Source organism: Cyprinus carpio, chromosome A19 (assembly GCF_018340385.1).
Source record: "Cyprinus carpio isolate SPL01 chromosome A19, ASM1834038v1, whole genome shotgun sequence".
Lineage (NCBI taxonomy): Eukaryota > Metazoa > Chordata > Actinopteri > Cypriniformes > Cyprinidae > Cyprinus > Cyprinus carpio.
The window spans coordinates 21,958,350-21,983,574 of NC_056590.1; the positions used below are offsets into that span (position 1 = coordinate 21,958,350).

At 38.0% G+C, this 25,225-nt stretch overlaps 1 protein-coding gene across 1 annotated transcript in view; it reads left to right on the forward strand.

Moving 5' to 3' along the window:
- The window catches only part of LOC109067429 (CLIP-associating protein 2-like), a 57,740-nt gene that overhangs the window by 10,834 nt on the left and 21,681 nt on the right, over positions 1 to 25,225 (forward strand). Inside the window, exons 7-17 of the mRNA XM_042777187.1 lie at positions 7,780 to 7,850; positions 15,753 to 15,899; positions 19,432 to 19,508; positions 19,670 to 19,762; positions 22,954 to 23,099; positions 23,327 to 23,462; positions 23,546 to 23,616; positions 24,395 to 24,454; positions 24,547 to 24,624; positions 24,704 to 24,871; positions 24,972 to 24,986. Of these exons, the coding sequence (XP_042633121.1) occupies positions 7,780 to 7,850; positions 15,753 to 15,899; positions 19,432 to 19,508; positions 19,670 to 19,762; positions 22,954 to 23,099; positions 23,327 to 23,462; positions 23,546 to 23,616; positions 24,395 to 24,454; positions 24,547 to 24,624; positions 24,704 to 24,871; positions 24,972 to 24,986 (1,062 nt within the window). The remainder of the gene's footprint in view (positions 1 to 7,779; positions 7,851 to 15,752; positions 15,900 to 19,431; positions 19,509 to 19,669; positions 19,763 to 22,953; positions 23,100 to 23,326; positions 23,463 to 23,545; positions 23,617 to 24,394; positions 24,455 to 24,546; positions 24,625 to 24,703; positions 24,872 to 24,971; positions 24,987 to 25,225) is intronic.

Consider the following 25,225-nt stretch of genomic DNA (forward strand, 5'->3'; position numbering starts at 1 on the left):
TGGATGGATTACTTGACAATTTTCTCTTGAGATCAGCCTTCTGATTGAATAAAAATCCAAAGAGCACTGACACAGCATTAGATTATTACAGAACTCTATTTATTAGTCTGTCATTGCAGTTCTATTGAAAATGTCAGTACATCCACTCTATTACAGTCTGGACATTCAAAAAAAGGAGGTCATTTGAAATCTTTGTGATATGTGTACTGTATACATTCCAAGAAATTAACTCATGGGTTTCCTGTTATAGAATGATGACAGTCTATTTACATTGTGTTTAAAAGGATTCCTTGTAATCTGATAAAATCTTGCAGGATGACATCAGTACGGTGGCCATGAAGTGCAAAACAGATTACAATTCTGAAAACAAAATAACAAATTACAAACGCAAATGCAAATATAAAAACAAACAAAAAAACAATTCAGAAAACATTATAACAAGTCAAAAACACAGACAAATTCGAAAACAAAATAACAAGTCAGAAAACACGACGACAAATCAGACAAACTGGAAGAGCTAGGTATAGTCTGAGACAGCGCTATTGGTTTGGGATTACTCACCGCTGACTGGACGTGACATCTGTCAATCAACGTATACAGAAAGAACCAGCCAAAAAACAGCCGAGTTGTGGTAGAAAGTTCGGAGATGATCTTAAAGTAGCTCGGTTTAAATGTATTGTATGAATTGCGCTTACTATGGAATAAAAAAAAAAAAAAACCTGCCTTAGCATTTTGGCATTGGTATTTTGTCAGCTCCAGTGGCGCAGGTGGTTAAGCCTTTTGACGGGATCGACCCGGGTTCGATCCCACCTTTTGCCGAACTTTTTTTTTTCTCCTTTTTCAATTCTTGTTTTCAGAATTGTAATCTGTTTTGCACTTCATGGCCACCATACATCAGTGTGTGCTGTTGATAAAATACGTTTTTGAAGCCTGTCTAATACTCCTGCATTCCTCTCTCTCTGATGTAAGATCCTTAAGGCGCTTGGACAGACTCCACTGGCTGCATCTTGAACATTTCACAATCAGTTTTCTAATGCCAGTGGTTGATGCTGAATCAAGTGTTTTTTTTTTTTTTATGTACATAATGGATTAATTTCTGGAGGAATCTGTGTTGTTTTTTTCCTCTTATGGCTTCATGGTCCTAGATTTTGGCACTGTTGCACTATATAAATTTTCTCAGGAATCAGATTTAAAGTTCAGAATGATTCATGTTTTGTGTAATCCAGATGTTTCAATGCAAACTGAACTATATAGGGCCTGGAATGACGCACATGTTCCACCTGGTTTCCATAGCTGTGGCATGATTTGTCAGATTGCCTGGTGTGTGATACAGTTATGACTCTGACACATCATTACATTTATTCATTTGGCAGAAGCTTTTATCCAAACCGACTTACAGTTGAGAAATACAACAAGTGATGTATCATAAGATGGCAATAAACACAAGAAGTGCCCATTATACAAGGTTTCAGTCATCGTTCAAAATGGTAAAAAGCAAGCACAGGAGGATAATAGAAAAAGTGAAGACATATAATTTTTTTTACTCTTTTTTTTTTTTTTTTTTTTTTTTTTTTTTATTATTATTATTATTATTATTATTATTATTATTATTATTATTGGAGGCAGTTAAATGCTAACGAAAGAGATGAGTTTTCAGTTGTTTCTTGAAGACTGTGAGGGATTCGGCTGTCTGGATAGAGTTAGGTAGGTCATTCCATCAACAGGGTACGGTCCTCTCTGCGATGGGACCACAAGCCGCTGCTCGTTTACCGACTGCAGGCTTCTGGAGGAGATGTAGACGCATAAGAGAGAGTGAAGGTAGGAGGGTGCAGAGCCCATTCTTTAGGCAAGCACCAATGTCTTGAACTTGATGCGAGCCACGACTGGAAGCCAGTACAGAGAGATGAGAAGCAGTGTGACATGGGCTCTCTTGGACTCATTGAAAACAAGATATGCTGCTGCATTCTGAATCATTTGCAGAGGTCTGATTGCACATGCTGGGAGTCCATCCAGAAGAGCATTGCAATGGTCCAACCTAGAAATGACAAGGGCCTGGACGAGAAGCTGTGTTGCATGCTCTGTTAGGAAGGGTCTGATTTTCCTGATGTTGTGTAATACAAACCTGCATGATCGTGCTGTTTTTACAATGTGATCTTTAAAGGTCAGCTGATCATCAAGGATCACCCCAAGATTCCTGGCCAAATGGGATTATCATTGATGAGCCCATTTGGATTGTAAACTGCTGCTGTACTGATGGGGTGACTGGGAAGATGAGACATTCTGTCTTTGCCAGGTTGAGCTGCAGGTGATGGTCTTTCATCCATGCCGAGATGTCCATCAGGCAGTCTGAGAGCCAACCAGGTACCGTTGAATCATCTGGTTCAAATGAGAGGTAGAGCTGCATGGCATCAGTATAGCAATGAGACTAAGAGCTGACTGAGTAGCAAAGGCTGGAATAAAGTCAGCTTTGTTGACAGCTGACTGACAATTCCAGAGACCCGTAGAAAAAGAAAAGGGTGAAATAGAAGAAGTGTGGATAGGACACAGGTTAGCCTGATTGCACCATCAGAGCTCTAGACTAACTTTTTGCACTGGTTGCACTGGTGCGCCTAACTTTTTTTCTTAGGTGCACCAGCACAAAAGTTAGGTGCACCCAAATTTTCGACCGCATTGCATTTAACACCGCATTTTTACAAGTTCACTTTTTTTTTAAATCGCTGTCCATATAGGCATATTGACTTGTAAATGATTAACTAACAGTCTGGTCAACATAAAGTTCTTTATTTGAAGCACAATTCTAGAAGAAAGGTAACTTACTGAAAAAGTTTTGGTGCTTAAAGTGCTTCACTGTGCTGAAATTTAAACTTAAAACTTCTCAAGATAAATGAAATAAAAAGAAAATCTAAATTAAGTGTTTTAAAGGCTTCAAACTGAACATCTCATGGCTCAATGTCTTATGGACTATCCTCCACTGCACTCCCCTCGGATGGCCAACTCCTGTAATTTGGCCTTCTTGCTCTTTGGCCTTGGCTAAACCAGCTGGCCACACTCTCTCTAGCATCAAAATCTTCCAGACTTGGCCCCTCTACACTGATTCTTATCAGATCTTCCACTGTGTCTGAATGAAGGGATGCTCTAGTGTCTGATTTGGACAGCTAAACAGCTTATACTAATGTCTCAGCTATTTAAATAGTTCAGTTTTGTATTTAATAGCAAAGTGATTATATTTCATTTTGTTTTTTTATTTTGTTTTTTTATTAAGTTAATTTAGAAAAATGTTTGGAGCATTTTTTGTTTGTTAAATATAAGTTTTAGTTTTTTTTTTTTAAGTAACGACCAAGCGGCAAACGTTAGACAGTGAGCCTATGTTTGATCAATTTAGCCTTCTCAAATCATCACGACTCGCCTAAAATAAAATCTATAGATATAAAACAGTTCAAGCATATAACAATGTTTAAACATTAGACCCAGATAAATGTGCACAATATCCAATAGTTTGTGCGGAGACGCTTCAGGACATGGAGACGCCAGCGTGATCACTTGCATTTTTTTTCATTAGATACGGCGTCATAATTCAAATATCTCCTTACTATTCCCCCTGTCACCCCTGGTAATTACTTTTACCGGTGCTTTGCGGCAAGCCTGAGCCTATTGCGTGCATTTGAACGCAGAACTGTTCAGCTGCGCTGCTGCTGCGGGACACTAAACACCGTCGGGCCGCTCTTGACAGTGTCTGTAGCATGGTCTCGTGTTGTTTCCACCAGCACAGCATTTTTTTTTTCAGCACTAATTGATGGATGTCTAAAATATAAAAGTAAGGAGAAGTCTAAAGCAGGCGGGAGGCCCTGCCCGCGTCTGAACTATGACGTGAAAATTATCCCGAAGCCAGGCTCAAGGGGCGTAAAAAAGTCAGGGTCTGTCGGGCTCGGGCTGAAATGCGGTGCTCTAGTGTCTGTTGTTGAACCACTGGGAGACTTTCAGAGTCGCAGAGACTTTTTTTTTTTCCTCGAACGGCTGGTCGCACCGGTGAGACCATTGAGAAATTAGGTCGCATGTGCGACCAAGTTGGTCGCACTCTAGAGCCCTTCGCCATGTCTTGCGTGTTGTGTAAGAGTTTTTGTTGAGAGACAACAGGAATATAAGGAAAGCACATGTTGAAAGTGTTGGAGAGAGGAAAGGAAAGTAGAATAAAAGAAAGATGTTACTTTGCGTTGTCGGTGTCATGCAAATTAACAGGTAGCAAAAAGTCTTTTCAGATTGTAATTGCAACTAATGGCAAACTACATGCACAATCAGCATAAAGTTTTAAATAAAATAAGCAGTAAGCTAATTATTCCTCCCTACTAGCAGATATGGCGGTCGCACACTGGATGAGAAGCGCAGTGTCGCGCCACGTATTTAAAATTTGAACACATTATTTTCTATGAGTGTACACACATACTGGCGGCGCCGTTCGCTGTCTGTCCGTGGCGCCCAGCTACACTGTGTTGTACGAATTGTCCTAGATGTGGTGCGGCGCGGTGCTGCGCTTCTCATTCTGTGTGCTCTATATATATATATATATATATATATATATATATATATATATATACATGCAAATATATATATATATATATATATATATATATATATATATATATATATATATATGACACACACGCAAATATATTTTATATTTTGTTCATATTTATAAATGTATTTTTATTAAAAAATAGTTTATATATGCACAAATATATTTGATATATTTAACAATATATTTTTAAAAATATACAAATTTTAATAAAATCAATGCAGTTACAACTTCAAAAAGTCATTTTAAATTCTAAAAATTATCCTATAAGTTCTTCTGTAGAGCTGCTTTATAGGTGAATCAAATTTGTTCATAGTTTATACATTTTGCAACATTGATACTGTTGCTGAATTAATTTGAATCAGCAACTGAACTGACTGAATAATGACTGCTTTACAGCAGAGTTTGCCTCATATTTAATAACTATATAAATAAAGGTGACTTGGATATATTAGTGATATATTAGTATCTTTATCTTTAATTTAAAAAAAAAAACATTAGTTAAATTAGTATAGAATTTTAAACTCATTATTTAGCGTTTATCAACAAGGAAAATTATTATTATTTTTTTTTTTTTTTTACTGCTCATAGTATCAGCCAGAATTTTATTATCAGTGGATCCCTTTTGAATATCGAATTTTGAACAATATATATGCAAAATTGTTTTAAAAAAAATCCTAATACCATCCAGTAACAAATACTGTATAACAAATATACATGAATTAGTATAGAGTATTTGAGGTCATACTTTCTTTCTGCATGTATAATTTTGTGAGGGTTCGATGTTGTTTGTCTCTTACATTTTGCCTTTGGAATCCTGTTGCATCACATCACATTGATATGATATGATATGATATGATATGATATGATATGATATGATATGATATGATATGATCACACACACACACACACACTCAAGGGTGGGCACACAAGCCAAAAATCACTCTAAGCTACCTTACATACAAATACTGTAATTCAGTGTCTGCACTGCCCTCATCTGACCAAGAGATAATGGCTACAAGAAAGGACATGCATATTGTTGACATGGATACAGTTTAAAAGGACAGGGCTGTGAGCTTGGGGGCGTGTCAGTCAAAACAGGAAGGAAAGCGAGCAAAAGGGCAATCTGAACTGACTGAACCGAGGCAAGACGCGGGGGGCTGCAGTGAGGAGAGGGGGAATGGATCAGTGCTGAAGTGTGTGTGTGCCCGTGTCTGAAAGGGGGAGGGGTGGGAGGCTGGGAGCCCTGTCTCTGAGCTCCACAGCTTTAGCCCCTCCCACTGGTGTGTGTTCCAGACAGGAGGTTATGTAAAGGGGAATAGAATCCTTACACTGTCTATCTCTCAGACACACATACACACACCGGTGGGCAGTTTCTTAGTTTTCTGTGGCGCACATGCAGACACACAGCAGTTGATTCTTTTCAGCGCTCCTCGGCCACATATGAAGGGCAGTATGTCTGAGCAGGTGGGTGGGACCTCGCATGCCGTCCCTCTGTACCCTTTTCTCTTTCTTCCTCTCGTCGCATGTTCTCTCTTTCTTCTCATTTGTGGCTGTTTATTCACTTTCTCTCTGTCTCATTGCTTTTTAGCCTCTTGTGTCATCTGCAGCTGCACCATTTTGAATAGAAAGAGCAGAGATCCTAAATCGGGTGTGTTAATAGGGATTGATGATCTGTGTGTGTGTTTGTTTGTGTGTGTGTGTGTGTGTGTATAAACATGCCTGATTCGTCTGCACTGCAAGCACTGCGTTAAGCACACACATGCAACATTTCACATGTGGCCTTGAATGTGCATTTACATGCATATTGCATGTGAGAAAGTAAGCGTGTGCACATTATTGCAGGTTATTAGTTCATGGTTGTCTTTGTGATGGTCTGCTGGTCTTGCATACTTACCAAATATCGTTCAGTCTCATAAAGGTTTTAATCATCATTCTTGACATTTTGTAGCTGCACTTTATTCGATCTGCTATACATTGGACCGGTGAGGGACAGTAATTGGGCTGTAGTGTCTTGTTAATTGTTCGTTGCGCTGAAAATAGTCTTGGCAGGCACTTCAAGGATAGTAATTAAGCTATGACTTAAGTGCACACTGCATTTTAAATTTGGTATTTTTTTTGTAATGCACTCATTTGTTGCACTGTGCTAGTGGTTCATCCGTGTGGTATTAGGTTAACCTTCGCATCGTAATTGCCTTTAATACATATCTTTATGGCTTAAACATTTTTCAAGCTTGAAGGAAAAAAGTAAATTAAAGGCTGTTAAAGCTGCTAAGCATAACATCTTCTGTGAGTGACGTTGTTTGGGCTCCGCATGAACATGTAGAACGGCAAACTTGTCTGTATCTGTTTATGTTTTAAACAGAAGCAGCATTATTGTGATGGACAGATTAAGGCCTTTGTTGCATTTGCCACAGTTTTATTTATTTTTTTATTCTTTTTGAAGTGTGCAAGATGTGTTACTTCAAAAACCCTATTAGTTGTTCAGTGCAAGAGAAAGAAACACATTTATTGCATTGTCATTGCACTATATCATCCTATTAGGGTGGGCGATATTACAAAAAAAGAAAAGAAATCTCAGTATTTTTGGGCCTTTTTATTGATATTCGTATGTATACTACCGTTCAAAAGTTTGCGGTTGGAAAGACTTAAACAAATGTTTTAGGAGTATCTTATGCTCATTCAGGTTACATCATGTTTGGTCAAAGATGCAGTAAAAAGTAAAAGAAATATTATAATTTAAAATTATTTTCTGTTTCAGTATATTTTTAAATGCAATTTATTCTGGTGGTGATACTCCAGAAATCATTCTAATATGCTGATTTGGTGCTCAAGAAACATTTCTTAATATAAGTGTTGAAAATAGTTGTGCTGCTTAATATTTTTGTGGAAACAGTATTCTTTGAATAGAAAGCTCAAAAGAACAACATTTATTTGAAAAATAAATCTTATGTAATATTAATCTCTTTACTGTCACATTTAAGAAATGTAATGCATCCTTGCTGAAATTCACTGTTGCTTAACTGTATATCGCAAGCAAAATCATTGTGTATATTTGATATTGCCCAACTTTACACTTCATAATGCCTTAGTTTGTGATTGTTTTCTTGCTTAAGATGGCAAAATTATGTTCAAAATATTCACATTAAAATTATGTGCTGTTTATTGAGTTTGTATAGTTTTAATATTAATATTGTTCTGTGTTTCAGGTTACAGAACATTTTGAGCCGTTTTGATGAAGTACTGAATTCAGGGAACATGGCTCTCAGCCTGAGTCAAGGTAAGTTAGCTTTAGCTTGTTAGTTAACTAGCTAAATCCTGTTTGCAACACTTGTCTCCACTGGCTTCAGTTACAATGCTAATATTAGTCTTTGTCAGTGTCTTTGACCACAGTACTGAACATAAGCCTTTGACATCTGAGCCCCAGCTTTAACCGGAATACTACTTTCATCTAAATGCTAATCCTCATGTTTTTCATTAGTATTACTAGAGGGTGATCATCAACATAAAGTCATTGTCTATGTCTAAATGCTGGGTTTATGTGTGCCCTTCAGTCATGAGTTCTGGAATCTAAATAGGGGAGATGGTGTCAGACTTCCACAGCCTTGGAAATCTCCATGATGTATTTGGCATATGTCACATGTTGGAAGAGCTGGATCTCCAGGCGGATCACACTGTGCTCTTTGCATGCGGCTCACATTTGGTTATGGTGTAGAGTTATTGTAGTATAGTAATGTGTTTTACAGTGACTTAAGCTGTACGGTGGTTGCAGCTGTTGACTTTATGGGGGTAAACGTGTTTATGTGTTTATGGGTTCAGTCATATCTTTGACTTGAGTGGAGGGACATGTAGGATTTCAAATTAGTGAACGATCAACATGAGGTTTTTAGAGAACAGCTCTTGCTAGAAATGCACAATATTTTTTACCATATTGAATATTAGAAGTTCATTTATTTCAGTAATTCAACTCAAATTGTGAAACTTCAGTGCACAGAGAATGAAGTAGTTTAAGTCTTTGGTTCTTTTAATTGTGATGATTTTGGCTCACATTTAATAAAAACCCACCAATTTATCTCAATTCATCTCAGAAAAAATTAAAATATGGTGAAATGCCAATCAGCTAATCACCTCAAAACACCTGCAAAGGTTTCCTGAGCCTTCAAAATGGTCTCTCAGTTTGGTTCACTAGGCTACACAATAATGGGGAAGACTGCTGATCTGACAGTTGTCCAGAAGACAATCATTGACGCCCTTCACAAGGAGGGTAAGCCATAAACATTCATTGCCAAAGAAGCTGGCTGTTCACAAAGTGCATGTTAACAGAAAGTTGTGTGGAAGGAAAAAGTGTGGAAGAAAAAGATGCACAACCAACCGAGAGAACCGCAGCCTTATGAGGATTGTCAAGCAAAATCTATTCAAGAATTTGAGTGAACTTCACAAGGAATGGTTAGAGAGTCGGACTCCGAATTCCGAGTATGGGTCCCCATACTTGGCTGTATGTCACGTCACTTTCACTTTTTCACTTTCCTCGTTAAGCCACTCCTGAACCACAGACAACGTCAGAGGCGTCTTACCTGGGCTAAGGAGAAGAAGAACTGGACTGTTGCCCAGTGATTCAAAGTCCTCTTTTCAGATGATTGTATTTCATTTGGAAACCAAGGTCCTAGAGTCTGGAGGAAGGGTGGAGAAGCTCATAGCCCAAGCTGCTTGAAGTCCAGTGTTAAGTTTCCACAGTCTGTGATGATTCGGGGTGCAATGTCATCTGCTGGTGTTGGTCCATTGTGTTTTTTGAAAACTGCACCCGTTTACCAAGAAATTTTGGAGCACTTCATGCTTCCTTCTGCTGACAGCTTTTTGAAGACGCTGATTTCATTTTCCAGCAGGATTTGGCACCTGCCCACACTGCCAAAAGCACCAAAAGTTGGTTAAATGACGATGGTGTTGGCCTGCTTGACTGGCCAGCAAACTCACCAGACCTGAACCCCATAGAGAATCTACGGGGTATTGTCAAGAGGAAAATGAGAAACAAGAGACCAAAAAATGCAGATGAGCTGAAGGCCACTGTCAAAGAAACCTGGGCTTCCACACCACCTCAGCAGTGCCACAAACTGATCACCTCCAAGGCACGCCGAATTGAGGCAGTAATTAAAGCAAAAGGAGCCCCTACCAAGTACTGAGTACATATACAGTAAATGAACATACTTTCCAGAAGGCCAACAATTCACTAAAAATGTAATTTTTTTTTTTTTTTCTGGTCTTATGAAGTATTCTAATTTGTTGAGATAGTGAATTGGTGGGTTTTTGTTAAATGTGAGCAAAAATCATCACAGTTAAAAGAACCAAAGACTTAAACTACTTCAGTCTGTGTGCATTAAATTTATTTAATACACGAGTTTCACAATTTGAGTTGAATTACTGAAATGAACTTTTCCACGACATTCTAATTTATTGAGATTAGACTTGTGCCGGTATTCGGTAATGAATATGCACGGTATTGTTATCGTGGGCACTTCTAAATACCGTGAATAATTAGATATAACAAATTATTCAGAATTTGGAATGCATTTTAAGAATATTTTTCCCATCAACTGCTCAAAATGCACAACACCGCTGTATGCTGCTTGAAAGAAGCATGCGCTCTGATGTAAACAAGCACGCACGAGAAGCACATGGGGGAACATGTGAGAGACACGCTGAATGAAAGCACATTCACTCTCTGACAGCAGATGGCGCTAAACTGCAGCCCTTACCCTGTAAACCCCATTAATAAAACAGCTGCTACTTTCTAAACTATTTTAAAATAATTTTAAATAGCCATTCAGATTTGTGGATTTGCTATGGTGTTCATCACAGAGCCAAATACTTTAATATTTAGATTTAATAGGCTATTTATTTTCAAACTTTTTTTTTTTTTTAATCTGGACTACAACATGTCCTAGATATTGTTTAAAAGTGTTTTGATTCTTTATTGTTCATTCACACTTTACATTAGGGCTTCTTTAGTTAACAAACTGCCAATGAAAAATTCTTCTGAACATTCATTAATCTTAGGTATTCCAATATTTAATAACACATTGTTAAAAATGAAAGTTGCAACTGTGTTATTTAATGAGCTAACATGAGCTAAGACTTGTATTTTTTAACAAAGATTAATTACTTCTATAGCAAATGTAGCTATAGCTCATTGTTTAGCTGTGCATTTATTGAATGAGCACTATGCGATGTCCGAACTGATAACACTATATTTTATGTATTGCACTATATTTTATGTAAAATCATTTTCTATTTTTAAACTGTCTTAAATTCTTTTTAAGTAAATTTTTAAATCATTTTCAAAGTTCTTAAATCGCTTGTTTTATTTTTGAGGTTATTTTTCTTCATGATTTTTTTTACTTTCTTTCATGTAAAGCACTTTGAATTACCATTGTGTACAAAATGTGCTATATAAATAAACTTGACTTGTGTTAATGCATAATGTTAATGCATTAACTAAGGTTAACTAATGATGTCTTATTGTAAAGTGATACCTATTGGTCTTTATAGTTCTTTTGCACTTTAATGTGTAAAACTTTTAACTTTATATAGTTGTTCTGTATTGCTTTATTGTATTTAAATGTTCAGTTATTTTTGTTATAAGAAAAAAGTTATTTAACCTGTTATACTGTATTATGACCACTTTTTTGAAATTAAATTTCAATACTGTGATAATACCGCATACCGTGATAAAATCATTATCAATTAATCGCAACAGGAAAATTTGATACCGGCATATCCCTAATTGAGATGCACCTGTATATATATAAGTTCATATTGTTCATTATAATTAGTGATATTTAGTATTTTTAGTATTTAGTTGACTAACTTACAGATTTTTTTTATTATTAAATGTAGATAAAATAAATTGTTTGCAACCACTTACCTTTAAAAAATTTGGTATAATTTTTTTCACTGACATTTAATAATCGGCTGTTAAAAAAAACAGTATCGGTCGACCACTAATTATAATGTCAATTGTAATCTTCACAAGATTAATTGTAGTATTTAAGTTTTTTTTCTTTAATTTATTTAAAGTTCATTTTAATAGAAAATTAAATATTGTACAAATATTAAGATTTTTTGACAAATTTAAAAAAGTTACTAAAAATGTGTCAAATATTTATTGTCTTTAACAAATGGTTGCTCTCACCTTGAATACTGGCTTCATAGTTTAACAGTATAATCACTAACTATATGCATAAAGGATGGTTTAATCCTGGTTCATGCTTGTACAAATACTTTTCCAGTCATCCCTTCTTTTATCTCTGCTGCTTTGGACTCACCTGAATTATTTATTATAGTGCTTTGTGTTTTGAATCAATTAGTTATGTTGCTTGACCTTTGACACAAGTGAGTTTGGTGTGATATTTATGACAATATGGAGGTCCTAACGACTTTTGACTTTGTTTATATCTCAACTTGAAGTAGTAGCTAGATACCACTAGTTAATACAATGTTAATAAATATTAATAGAATTCCAAACCAGACCCATTGCCTGTAATCTGGAAAACAGATTTAGGACTTTTCGTCTGCAGATACAGGCCATTAAGTGGATAAAATCAGATTCCGTTTCAACAATGTCTCCTCAAACTTATTATTGGTAAACTTCCAAAAGTGTTAAACTGATTGTTTTACTTGGCCATATGCCTTGAGATGTATCTTTCCAGAATTCAGTATAAGAACAGGAAGGGGGTTGTTTGCCATGCAGCCAGCTTTCTCACTAGCCATTTTTAAATTTGGCAGAAGACAAAGTAGACGACATTCAAAGAGTCTTTTATCTAGCCATTGGCTTTGCCAATGGAGCCGCTGTGAGGAGAGGGTTATAGAGAGAGAGCTGTGCCTGTCACGGCATTACTCTTGACACAGCGTGACAGAGAGAGAGAGAGAAGGACGAGAGAAGGAGAGAGTGAAAGAGCTGAATCTTCTCAGAAGCATTAAAGCCATGTCTGTGGGTGACGATGGAGATGGTGAGTGCGTTTATATATTAAGTAGTATAGTTGTGTTGTTTGTGAACATGAGGTTTACGGTATGCATTATGCTCTGTTTATTTGAATCTGATGCAAGTAATTCAGTTTTTGGAAAAAATGGGGACAATGCAGAATTATTGTCCAGAAAATACTCTCTCCTATTGGTAATCGGCATCTCTTTCAATTTATAATTTGCACTTCTGTTAAAATGAGTGTATCTCCTTGTTCTGAACGTCCAAACAATGGAGTTTAATCAGAATATATTGCATTATATATATCTCTGTGATATGCTAGTTATATTGGTTTATGTGTCAGTGGGTTTTGTCCCTAGGGTGTTCAAGTGTGACCCGGTTTCTAGGGCATTGCGTTGCTGCGGCTACCCATTATTAGACTCTCCAGTTCTTGCCCTGTTAATTGAAGTACTCTATGAGATGCTGTGTGTCCGTTGACTATAAATGAAGCGTTAACGCTTTTGAGTACTTGTGTTCGATATTGTTTGGAGTTTTGTTGGACTTATTGCACAAGCTGCTCTCTGGCTTTTCGTTTTTCAGTGTAAATGGCTGTTTCCTTCTCTCCATAATCCTGATGACCAGATTAAATAGCTAGTTATGTTACGGATTGACCAGGACTTAGACATCAACACTCAATCACCCACCCTCCAGTAAGCAATATGGTGTCAGTGGCAGCTAGACTGACAGTTTGTGTGTTTCCAGGTCAGTTTTGAGTGAGAAATGCGTCACATACTAGTGTGTAGTCAGTTGATTTTATTTTTTAAATGGACTGCTGTGTTACATATTCCTATTCTTCATAACTGCCAATTTGTTGGTAATGTATTATTTATCGATAACTGTGTCACCATACAATATTACAATTATTTTATTAAGAATTTATATATTGTAATCTTTCCTTCCTAGAATGATGCTTTGTAAAATTGAATGTTCATTTTTTTTGTTTATATAGCATTCAGATTTTAGTCGAATATAAATAATTGAATGTGCGTTGACTTCAACTGCAGAAAATTTCAGTGATGTCCCACAGACTTGATTGCATGATTGGCAGGCTTTTTGCCAAAATACTCATAAGTATAGAAACTGTTTTAGGTCAGATATTGTTTTGAAAAACACTTATTTGTTGAAAAATATTTCCCCCATTCCTACTACTAATTATATATATTATTATTTAAGAAAAAAATAAAAAATGTAAAAGTTGCTTTTCTGATTTCAGCTGGTCATTTTGGGCACACCAAATATTAAACCTATGTAAATTTAGCCTTTAGTCCTTCTTCTTAATAATGATAATAATAATAATAATGACAAATTAAAAAAACATTCCAGAATTCAGCCATTTTTGGCAGACCAAAATTCAAACCAATGTGATTCATCCTTATTATTATCATTATCATTAAAAGATGAAAAATATAAAAGCTCAGCTAACCATTTTTGGCAGACTAAAATTCAAGCCAATGTGATTCGTGCCTTTTTTTTTTTTTTAATCTCTCAAATCCACTGATGTGGGCTGCTCTTGTTGTCATGGCAACAGCCTTTTACAGCGGCCAGCTCTCTCTCTTGTCTTGCTCCTTCCTTGCCTTTTCTCCCTTTTTCCTCCCTGTTTCCCTTCAGCATGTCCCCACTTTTCTCTCTCGCTTTCGCTTCCTGTTGCTGTTTTGTTCTTTCTGGCCTTTATCAATCTCGCTTGATCTTGCTCTCATTGGCCCGTCCTTGTTGAATTGTTGTTCACGCCCTCACATCTGAACAAAGGGTGGGTTATGCTACCATGCTAATAATGCTAAACACATAGGCTGGCACACAGAGCCCTTTCAGCCCCGCTAGTGGGGTCAGCATCCATAATGTGTCAGTGTAGTCAGCCCTTGGCTTAGTAACGGGGTCACAATGCCGATTGCCTGCCCACACACACACACACACACACACACACACTTTAATATGCAAAGACCACATCTGAGCTGTAGGTGTGTGGCCTTCGTTCTCATCTATATTTACACATTTTATTCATCCACAGTTCCCCTGTGTGTGTGTGTGTTTGACCATGAATGTGCGTTTAAACTAAGATGATCTTGGAGCACCATGATGCTAATTAGCTTAGCTTGAGCTTCAGACAAAACAAACCTCATTGACATGCAAGAAGCATCCTCAAATCTCAAAGCTCACTGGCTGGTTAAAGATGATGTCATCACTCTCCTGATTGGCTCTTTGGCTGCTGGAAAGGAGGAGGGACGGTGCAGAGCAAAGTGTGAGGGAGTGATGGAGGAGGAGACGAGGGGGGATGGAGCGAGAGAGTAATTGAGAGGGAAGATGCCGAGCAGCTTTTGGGTGGTGGTTTCTGCGAACTGTGCTTCGTGCCTTGCTGATCCGTCTCGGGATATTTCGGCGCCGTGAGAACCGCTGTCATGTGAGCGGCAGCTTGGGCGTTGCCTCGGATACGAGAGAGAGCCACGCCCGCCTTCAGGCATGAGACGCCTCATCTGCAAACGCATCTGTGACTGTGAGTGTCTTCTCGAGGTGTTTGAAATGTTTCTGGTGTTTCAAATGAATGTTGATGTCAGAATCTGAGCAGATATAGGGTGTTGTCCAGGTGGCGTGGAGATTTGGGGCATTTTTAATAGCCGGTAGATGAAATGAAAGACTGTGTTCTTCTAGTCTTGCTCTTTACTGGATGCGCCCAGTTTGTTCTTGTGTGTGGGTGGCTTTGTGGAGTCTTTGAGTTTTGCAGGCATTTCTCTTTGTTTGTGAATGTGTTCGATTGATTAATGTTACCTATACTTCCAGTTTTTGCTCTTCAGTAATTGATTGATAGGCCTCTATTCGGTCCTTGTTCTGGGCTGGTCATTGATTACTTAAAATGATATTGTGGTTGTGCGGAAATCTGTTCTTGCCTTACTTGATATTATCCAAAGACCTACTGGGTTTCAGTGGGAATCGATTTGTTTATTGATATATTCTAATAGGTTTCCTTCTTTTTGTTCATTATTATTGACCCAGCTCCACTGGAATGAGAATATGAGACTGTTGGTACAAAAATAAGTTGAATTTTCTTATCATTGTGCAGTAAGTCTATTTTGGAACAAAATTTGAGGCACTTGACCTTAGCTGGTCTATTTATATGCTGCCTTCATGTTCAGACTTTGATAACCGATTGATTCATGATCTCATTGCTTTTTTCAGATCGTAGTTTTGACGATGATGACTCTGTGGATGGAAGCAGGCCGTCATCGGCTCAGGCACCGTTTAAAGTGCCCAAAGTACCCAAGAAACCTGGAGACTCTGCCAGCAGTTCCAGACGACCCAGTGCCACTGGAGCTGCCAAGACAGGTGAGACAAGTGTGAGATTGCTTTTACATATCCTAGGGTGCAGAACAGTTCAGTCTGTAGCCTTAATGCTGTTTTTCTATGCACTTTATCTGGATCAAATAAACACATGCTGTGCATTTAAAAAAAGTCAAATTTTAAAATGAAAATCAGGTAAATAATCACTATTGACAGACTCAAATATTCTGTGCTGTAAGGAAGATATTATAAGATTATCAGCTAGGTGTTGTCTAAAAAAAATATTATTGTATAAAGAATTTTATGTAATGGTAACTAAATATGGGTGGAAATGAAATGGATGGAAATAAATGAGAAAAAATGGTTTATACTTCACACACAAAAAAAATACTTCACACATGAAAGGTACTTTGATTTTCTCTTCTTCTTACTCTTAACAAATTATTTCATCTCACATTCGTGCAAAAACAGCTTCATATTACATAACAGTGAGAACAAAGGACTAATATTATAAAATAGATTCTTCCAGTTTTAAAATCTAGTTTGATGAATCACGTTCAGAGCTGTTGTAAGATGAATATACAGACTCCTCATCACTTCACAATGGCAAGTTGTGATGTGCTTGGTAGCCTTAAATTTATTTAGCTTTGCATTATGGATAATAACTTAGCCAGTTTTTTAATGTCTTGATTTTTTGGGGGAAACGTTCTGCTGTATATGTTTTCATTATGCTGCATTACTGTTTTTGCATTACGTTTATATGTGAAATATCTACTACAGTATAGAAAAAAAATCTCTACTGGTTGTAAAGTCATAAAAAGAATCTCTGTTATTGTGTGATATTTATACACTCTTACCATCCAGTCCTACAAGCTTGAAGGAAAAACTGCCACAGAAATCAAAACATTGGTCGGTCTTGTTGAAAGGCTGGTGCGCCTCTTAAGGGCATTTATTGATTGACCGGTAAAAAAGGTGTCTTAAGAGAAGAAATGTGGGCAAAGTGTTTTGTTTGCTTTTTATTTCAAAGCAATTAGTGTAATTTGTGTAGCCGTATGCACTGATGCTTTTACAAAACAAAAAGTTTGCACAAATCCCTTTTTTTTTTGGTTTCTATCACCAGTTCACAATGAATTGACATTTTTGCTGAGACTCATTACCAAGCTTTGTTTCAAAAGGTCCGTCCAAAATGCATTGATATGGGGTTTCATGAAGGCTGATTGACAGCTCACTGATGCTGATGTGTTTATCAGACTGTTCTGGTCTCCCCCCGTGTGGCATATCTTACAGGCCAAACCCCCCGTGCAGGGCTCCAAACTGCGACTAAAACAGTCGCATTTGCGACCATAAATATTAATTTGCGAGTGACGTTTTTGCTGAGGTCGCCAATGGCGACTACCCGCCGAAAGCTCCTCAGGATTTAACCGCTTAAAAAGTTTTCTCAGGCGGATGATTTGCTTCATTCTAGCAGCGCCCCGTCTGTGATAAAACCAACTCTGGCCGAAGGTTAATACACACAACTACACCGAGTGTGGACCTGCCGCGACAACAGCTTTCAGCCGAGATCGGCCCATAGAGAAAAAGCAGCCGTCTGTCAGCCAGAAGTGTTTTTGTAGAGTCGGCGCGGCTCTGGCCCATTATCTTCTCACCGATGCTGAGACTGAACCGACAGAGACACATTTCAGCCAGAATCAGCCCGAGTGTTATTGCTATCTGGGTATATATTTACAACTTATAACTTAAAAATTTGAATGTAACGCCTTTTTTCCTAATTGTTTTGCGATCAAATATTTTGTTATGTTCACGTATTAAACTGAGACGATGCGCATCAAAGTTTTAGTGGAAAAAGAGAGTTTCAAACAGTCCTCATCTCTGCTGCACATCAGTGCTGAGCACACAGTCTGATAAACGCAGCTCCGCTGTGCAGCGAGAGAGAAATGACGGAGACGTAAGAAAGGAAAGTGCAGAAAATACAGCGTCTATTTCGTGCACAACTTGAACAAACTAGAACAGGTAAAGCTGTCAGCTGTGTGGATATTGGCAATATCTTTAACAATTCTCATTTATAATAATTACTAATATGGCTTCTTCTAAACAATATCTTGGTCTGTGTTCTTTTAATGCGTGAACTTCATTATTTAAAGTGCAACTGCCGTCCAGTAATCGCAAAAGGCTCTGTGCTTTATAACTTTTTAATAAAAAGTACCAGCTTTAAAATGATTCCGAATTCATAACGAAATTCAAACAATACAGTTTTGGCGCTCCTTAATGGGGCAGGCGCGGTCGCTTTAGCGCCTCAGTTCAAGGGCAAGTGAACCCATTTAATCTTTCTCTTTACTAATATAGTACATAGTGAACATGAATTAACATCAAAAGGTAGGGCTATTTTATAAGAGATCCTACATTACAACTTACTGAAATGTCTCATGTAGGAGGAGCCCAAGCTACACTCAGTGGCCAAGTGATGCTTATGCTCCATGATACTGGTACAGACGATCTGTGTAATGAACAATTCTTTGTGACTGTAGATTTCAAGCTGGAAAAGACATTTAGTTCCCACTTTAAGTGAACCTTAGTTCCCAGGTCATCTACAAGATGGATTAAAATGCTGATAAAGTCAAGAAAAGATGAGACATAAACACATGACAGTATGATTGAAATGTTAAAATGTAAATAAATAAATAATAATAATCGTAAGATAAATAAAACACGTTTATTCTGTGGCACCTAAAAAAATTATTTGGCTCCTAAGTTTTTTTCTTATAGGAGCCAATGGCTCCTTACTCAATTTTTTTGTTTGGAGCCCTGCCCCCGTGCCTTCCTGATTGATCATTCATTTACATCGGGATAGGAAGACAGACAGGAAGTCCATTAGGACTGAGAGCTGTTAATATGTAGGATAAGTTTCTTCCCTCAAATAAGAAATGAACAGTCTCTGTAATAGTTTTGCAAAGCGCTATTCTACTGCATTTGGTGTACTGATTAAAAATAAATAAATAAATGCACACTCACATATATATATCACATATATATACAGGGTGCGATTTGCCGGGGGGGGGGTCTATGCATCCCTGCCTCTGCTGGATTAACTGATATTCAGAGTTTCAAAAAGCTTTGTTGTGTTCTTTGCCTGCTTTCTCTATATAATTTGTTGTTTGAATAACCATGGACATTAAATCATTGCAATTAATAGACCTAACTTAGGCCTACAATGTTTTTATTAAACTGAGATCACACTAAATACAGTTTCCGTCGTATTAAAATCATTTAATAAAAATTTTCAAAAGCATCCCCCCCTCTGTTTTTTTCACAAATCGCACCATGCATGCATGTATGTATGTAACCCCCCCCCCCCCCCCACAGAAAATACCCTCCTGTTTGAGTAGCAATACAACAGTTGCCATAGGAACCCCTCATTGTGCTCAGTTTCTATGGTAACGGCTGCAGCTGTCAATTAGTTGTCTGCTAGCGTGACAGAGATTAAAAATGTCTCAAACTGTGTTAGATTCACGTGCCCTTGATAAACCTCATAGCTCTCTGGAGTTTGTGTTTGAATGGAAGTCAATCATGTGTTCTGCAGGTGTCTCTAAGGAGGGGGCAGGAGCTGTGGATGAGGAGGATTTCATCAAAGCATTCACAGACGTCCCCACGGTTCAGGTGAGACACACTTGCGTCTAAATGAGAGAGGTGTTACTCAGTTCCCTCAGAACTTAGTTACAAATCCACCCTTGGCTTTCATAACATTCACGTTTGATCAAAGACTTGGAATCGTTTGATCTAAAACTCGTGTCTCTCTTTATGTCTCTCTCGTGACGTAGATCTACTCCACACGAGACCTGGAGGATAATCTGAACAAGATCCGTGAGGTGCTGTCTGATGATAAACACGACTGGGACCATAGAACAAGCGCGGTGAGTACAACATATGCAGTTTAAGCACTCATGCAGGTAATAGCAAAGATGGCGACGTCCTTAAAACTGAAAGTCTTATCACTTTCTGACATGACAAGAGTTCAATTGAGCTGCAAGTCACATCTTCATTAACTGACAGCAGCTTTTATATTTGGGTGGAGAGCAAAACATTTGAGTCGCGTGTAGAACACAAAACTGTAACTGCATGTTAGCATGTAGAAAACGGGAGCGACTGGATCTAAAACGTTCATATGACACACAGCTCGTTTCTCCATCACTGCAGTTACTGAAACCACACAAGAAACACGCAACACACGGTAAACAGCAGCAGAGCGGCTCTCTCTTGCACTGTATGACTTGACAGACAGCCAGTTGTCCAGTGCTGTTCTGTTCACACAGCGCGTGGTTGTGCGTCCTAAGAAATGTACGTTACAGAAATGCGGTTGTCGAGCCTGTACTGTACTGTACACCGTACTGTGTGTGAACGTAGCTGTATTAAGCACTCAAATACAGGAGTGACAACAGTATTCTGCTGCTATGTTGACTTGGCCACAGTGACACCTAGTAGTGTGGATGCAGCACCATGCAAAACCACATTTACAGTTACTAATGCCATGGTTTAAAAAATGTGCTTTTTATAGTTATCCTTTATGAATTGATCAGTTGAACTAAAATGAAGGTTATGACAGTTCCCGAGGTAAAGGAAGTCAGTTTGACTGGTCATGTGATCTCATCATGGTGGCCCACGTGAGAGGACCTGCTCTATGTAAAATAAAACTGTTTTCATTAGGTTACTGATTTGACTGAAGACTCCATCTATGTTTTAATGATTTCTTTTCTGCTCTCTTTAACATCGCGATGGACCGGAAGTAGTGACAGATCTTTTCTTCCGTATTGTGATGCACATCCAAGTGTAACGGATTATTACACACAAAATGTGGGATGGAGACTTGATTCTATTCAGTGGTTGTTGATTGGATTTTGAGATATTGGCATTTAAAAAAATTAATGCAAGCTTGTAGCCAATTGTGAAGGGGCGGGGTTTAAGTGGACTAAATGATTGGAGAGGTTCTGTGTGCATTACTAGAAGTTTATGAAATTTTGATAAATAATTTCTAGGCCAAATAAAGTAAAAGAAAAATATGCATGGATGAATTATTTACAATAAGATCTATAATATGCATTCACAAAAAAGGGAACATTTTAATTTCATGCAGACTTAAAGGGATAGTTCACCCAAAAATGAAAATTATGTCATTAATGACTCACCCTCATGTCGTTCCAAACCCGTGAGACCCGTGAACCGTCAGTTCATCTTCGGAACACAGTATAAGATATTTTAGATTTAGTACGAGAGCTTTCTGTTCCTCCATTGAGAATGTATGTACGGTATAATGTCCACGTCCAGAAAAGGTAATAAAAACATCTTCAAAGTAGTTAATGTGACATCAGAGGATCCGTTAGAATTTTTTGAAGCATCGAAAATACATTTTGGTCCAAAATTATCAAAAACTACGACTTTATTCAGCATTGACTTCTCTCCTGGGTCTGTTATGAGCGCGTTCACAACACTGCAGTTTAGTGATATCCGGTTCGCGAATGAATCATTCGATGTAACCGGATCTTCTTGAACCAGTTCACCAAATTGAACTGAATCGTTTGAAACGGTCAACAATAAGCATTAATCCACAAATGACTTAAGCTGTTAACTTTTTTAACATGGCTGACACTCCCTCTGAGTTCAAATAAACCAATATCCCGGAGTAATTCATTTACTCAAACAGTACACTGACTGAACTGCTGTGAAGAGAGAACTGAAGATGAACACGAGCCGAGCCAGATAACGAACGAAACATTGACTCGTTCTAGAGTCATGAACCGGTTGCATCGGTTTTTGGATCACCGGTAGTGATGGGAGGTTCGGTTCTTTTCTCCGCGAACCGGTTCTTTCGGACAGTTTGATTCAATAAACCGGTTGCCGAAAACGGTTCACCAGTTCTTTTGCGCTCGACGTAATGACTTCATTGGCGATGATTGCCCTTGATTCAAGCCTTCGGTTTACCCGCGCTCATAACATTAGCACAGAATCAGTTCAGAATCAATCATCAAAAGAACCAGTTCGGTTCAGACGCGCTGTGTGTCAATCTGAATCACGCATGCGCAGTATCATCAGCTCCTCGGTTCTCGAACCGGACGCGTCCGACAGAAACAGTTCTTGACTCGAGAACGAGTCAATGTTTCGTCCGTTATCTGGCACGGCTCGGTGTTCATCTTCACTTCTCTCTTCACAGCAGTTCAGTCAGTGTACTGTTTGAGTAAATGAATTACTCCGGGATATTGGTTTATTTGAACTCAGAGGGAGTGTCAGCCATGTTAAAAAAGCTAACAGCTTAAGACATTTGTGGATTAATGCTTATTGTTGACGCGAACCGTTTCAAATGATTCAGTTCGTTTTGGTGAACTGGTTCAAGAAGATCCGGTTACATTGAGTGATTCATTCGCGAACCGGATCTCACTAAACTGCTGTGTGAACGCGCTCATAACAGACCCGGGAGAGAAGTCAATGCTGAATAAAGTCGTAGTTTTTGATATTTTTGGACCAAAATGTATTTTCGATGCTTCAAAAAATTCTAACGGACCCTCTGATGTCACATGAACTACTTTGAAGATGTTTTTATTACCTTTCTGGACGTGGACAGTGTACCGTACATACATTCTCAGTGGAGGAACAGAAAGCTCTCGAACTAAATCTAAAATATCTTAAAATGTGTTCCGAAGATGAACGGAGGTCTTACGGGTTTGGAACGACATGAGGGTGAGTCATTAATGACATAATTTTCATTTTTGGGTGAACTATCCCTTTAAGCACATCAACATTATGTCTCCATATTCCGTTTACAAGTAGCTGAATGTTTCCTAAACAAATATTTGGTGAAATGTGGTATTATTAGTGTTTCCCACGAGAATGTCAAAGCTCAAGAGGTGATGTCATTGGGATGCACCAGACCTAGAGTTTTCTTTGTGACCATACATATGGTTTGTTTACACTTCATGTTTTAAACCTCAATTCAACATTTTATGGAAATGTAAGGAGTTTCCTGGCTTTTATGTAGTTTTGCTTTTGCATTTCCATTCATTTGTGACAAACCCTCTTTGATCTGATCTTATTCCATCTCCCTCTCACTCCACAGCTAAAGAAAATCCGATCTCTGCTGGTTGCCGGGGCAGCAGACTATGATTGTTTCTACCAGCACCTGCGTCTATTGGATGGCGCATTTAAGCTGTCGGCAAAAGACCTGCGTTCTCAGGTGGTGCGGGAGGCTTGCATCACAGTGGCGTGAGTGGCTAATTGACATCTTAAACAATGTGAACTCGAATCTCTAGCACTAGAACGTTGTATGTGCATTGTATGCAGATTATTGACATCTGTTTTCTTAAATGAAGTGCTGGATACAAGGACATCACAAGCTTTTTGAGCAAAGCAATTTCCCATTTGTTCTTGCAGTTGCTTTTTGTTCATTGTAAAGAACACCAGTTTATTGAGTTATGTTGGTGTCTTTGCAGGCATCTTTCCACACTATTAGGGAATAAGTTTGATCATGGTGCAGAGGCCATTGTTCCAGTGCTCTTCAATCTTATCCCTAACTGTGCCAAGGTGATGTCCACATCTGGCACAGCAGCCATACGCATCATCATACGGGTGAGAAACAGTGGTCTGCGTGAGTTCATTGTGTTTGTTTGCACTGTGTCTGTGTGTGTTTGACTATGTTTTTGTATTTTCAGCACACTCATGTTCCACGTCTAATTCCTCTCATCACTAGTAACTGCACGTCAAAGTCTGTAGCCGTCCGGAGGTGAGACGTTAAAACTACTTCAACACACAATAAAACAGAGGGCAAGCAATCCGATTTATTTTTGTACTTTTTTTTTTTTTATTATTATTTACTTTTGTGTGTGTGTGTAAACCCTGACACTTTTTCCCAGGATTCTTTGATTAATCGAAAGCTAAATCGAAAAGAACAACATTTTTTAAAATGGAAATATTTTTTAATAATGTAAAAGACTTAACTGGCACTTTTAATCTTTTATTTAATGCAAGAAGTAAAACCTGAATGGATATTCATGAAAAATCAAGAATTATCAAAACTTGAATAATTTTTTCCCCAGTGATTGTTTCTTACTACTAGCTTCAATATTTTTTCTATGTACCAATATTACAGTACATAATTACATAGAGCTTTTTCACTTTTTTACTAAACATTTTACAGCATGTCCCCATATAGGGTAAACAAACAAATAACTAAAGCAGTGTTCAACTCTTTTAATTGAAATGGGCAGTTTGAAAGAACTGATTCATGGAAATGAGTCCAACTTCCCAACTCTTTTGCTAATGAAGATTCATACTTGTGAGTCAGGAATTTAATCTGCTGGTGCAGTCTTTAAGAGATGTAACTGGCTAAATAAAAAGCACATTACGATGTTGTGTAATTTTAGATTTCCAACAAATGAATTTATAGATATATTGTAAATATTGAATTTATCTCCCAGCCCTCCTGAGCCCTTGACAAGTTTACAGACCTGTGTGAGCACATTCATTACTGAATTCTCTTTCTTCCTCTCTCTGTCTGTCAGGCGCTGTTATGACTTCTTGGATCTTCTGCTGCAGGAATGGCAGACTCACTCTCTGGAGAGGTACCACCACAGCGCAGGCTAAACTACAGCTGCCTACTGGTGTTGAAAGGCCAAAACTGCACCATGTAACTGCTCTTTCCTCTTTGTCTCAGGCATGTGGCTGTGTTGATAGACAGTATTAAGAAGGGAATCAAAGATGCAGACTCAGAGGCTCGAGTGGAGGCCAGGAAGTGAGTGCCATCCTCAAATTACTTAATGTATTTTGTTGTTTCCTGTTGTGTCTTTTTTTCTTATATTGCTCTCTCTCAGGGCATACTGGGGGTTGCGGGCTCATTTCCCTGGGGAGGCGGAGTCTCTGTATAACTCATTAGAATCGTCCTATCAGAAGACACTTCAGTCGTATCTAAAGAGCTCGGGCAGTGTGGCGTCCCTGCCACAGTCGGATCGCTCGTCCTCCAGTTCGCAAGAAAGCCTTAAGTAAGAATATCTCACTCACCCTCATCTAACTACACCAGAGACCACCAGTAAACAGTGAATCTGAATAAGAGCTCTGTTTCTTTCCCTCTCTTTTTCACAGTCGGCCGCTGTCAAAGTAATCAACTCATACATAAAAAATTAATAACCTATGTGTGTGTGTGTGTGTGTGTACAGGTTTTTGAATATTGCATAATTGATGCCTGTCATGTTCAGTGACTTTCTAAAAATGTATTTGTATATAAAAATGTAATTATTAAATTGAGGAAAAAGTCAAAGGTCAAGTCAAAAGTTTTCCATGCATAAAAATTCTAAAGGAATTTTCAAAATATAGATTTATATTTTAGTATTTATTGT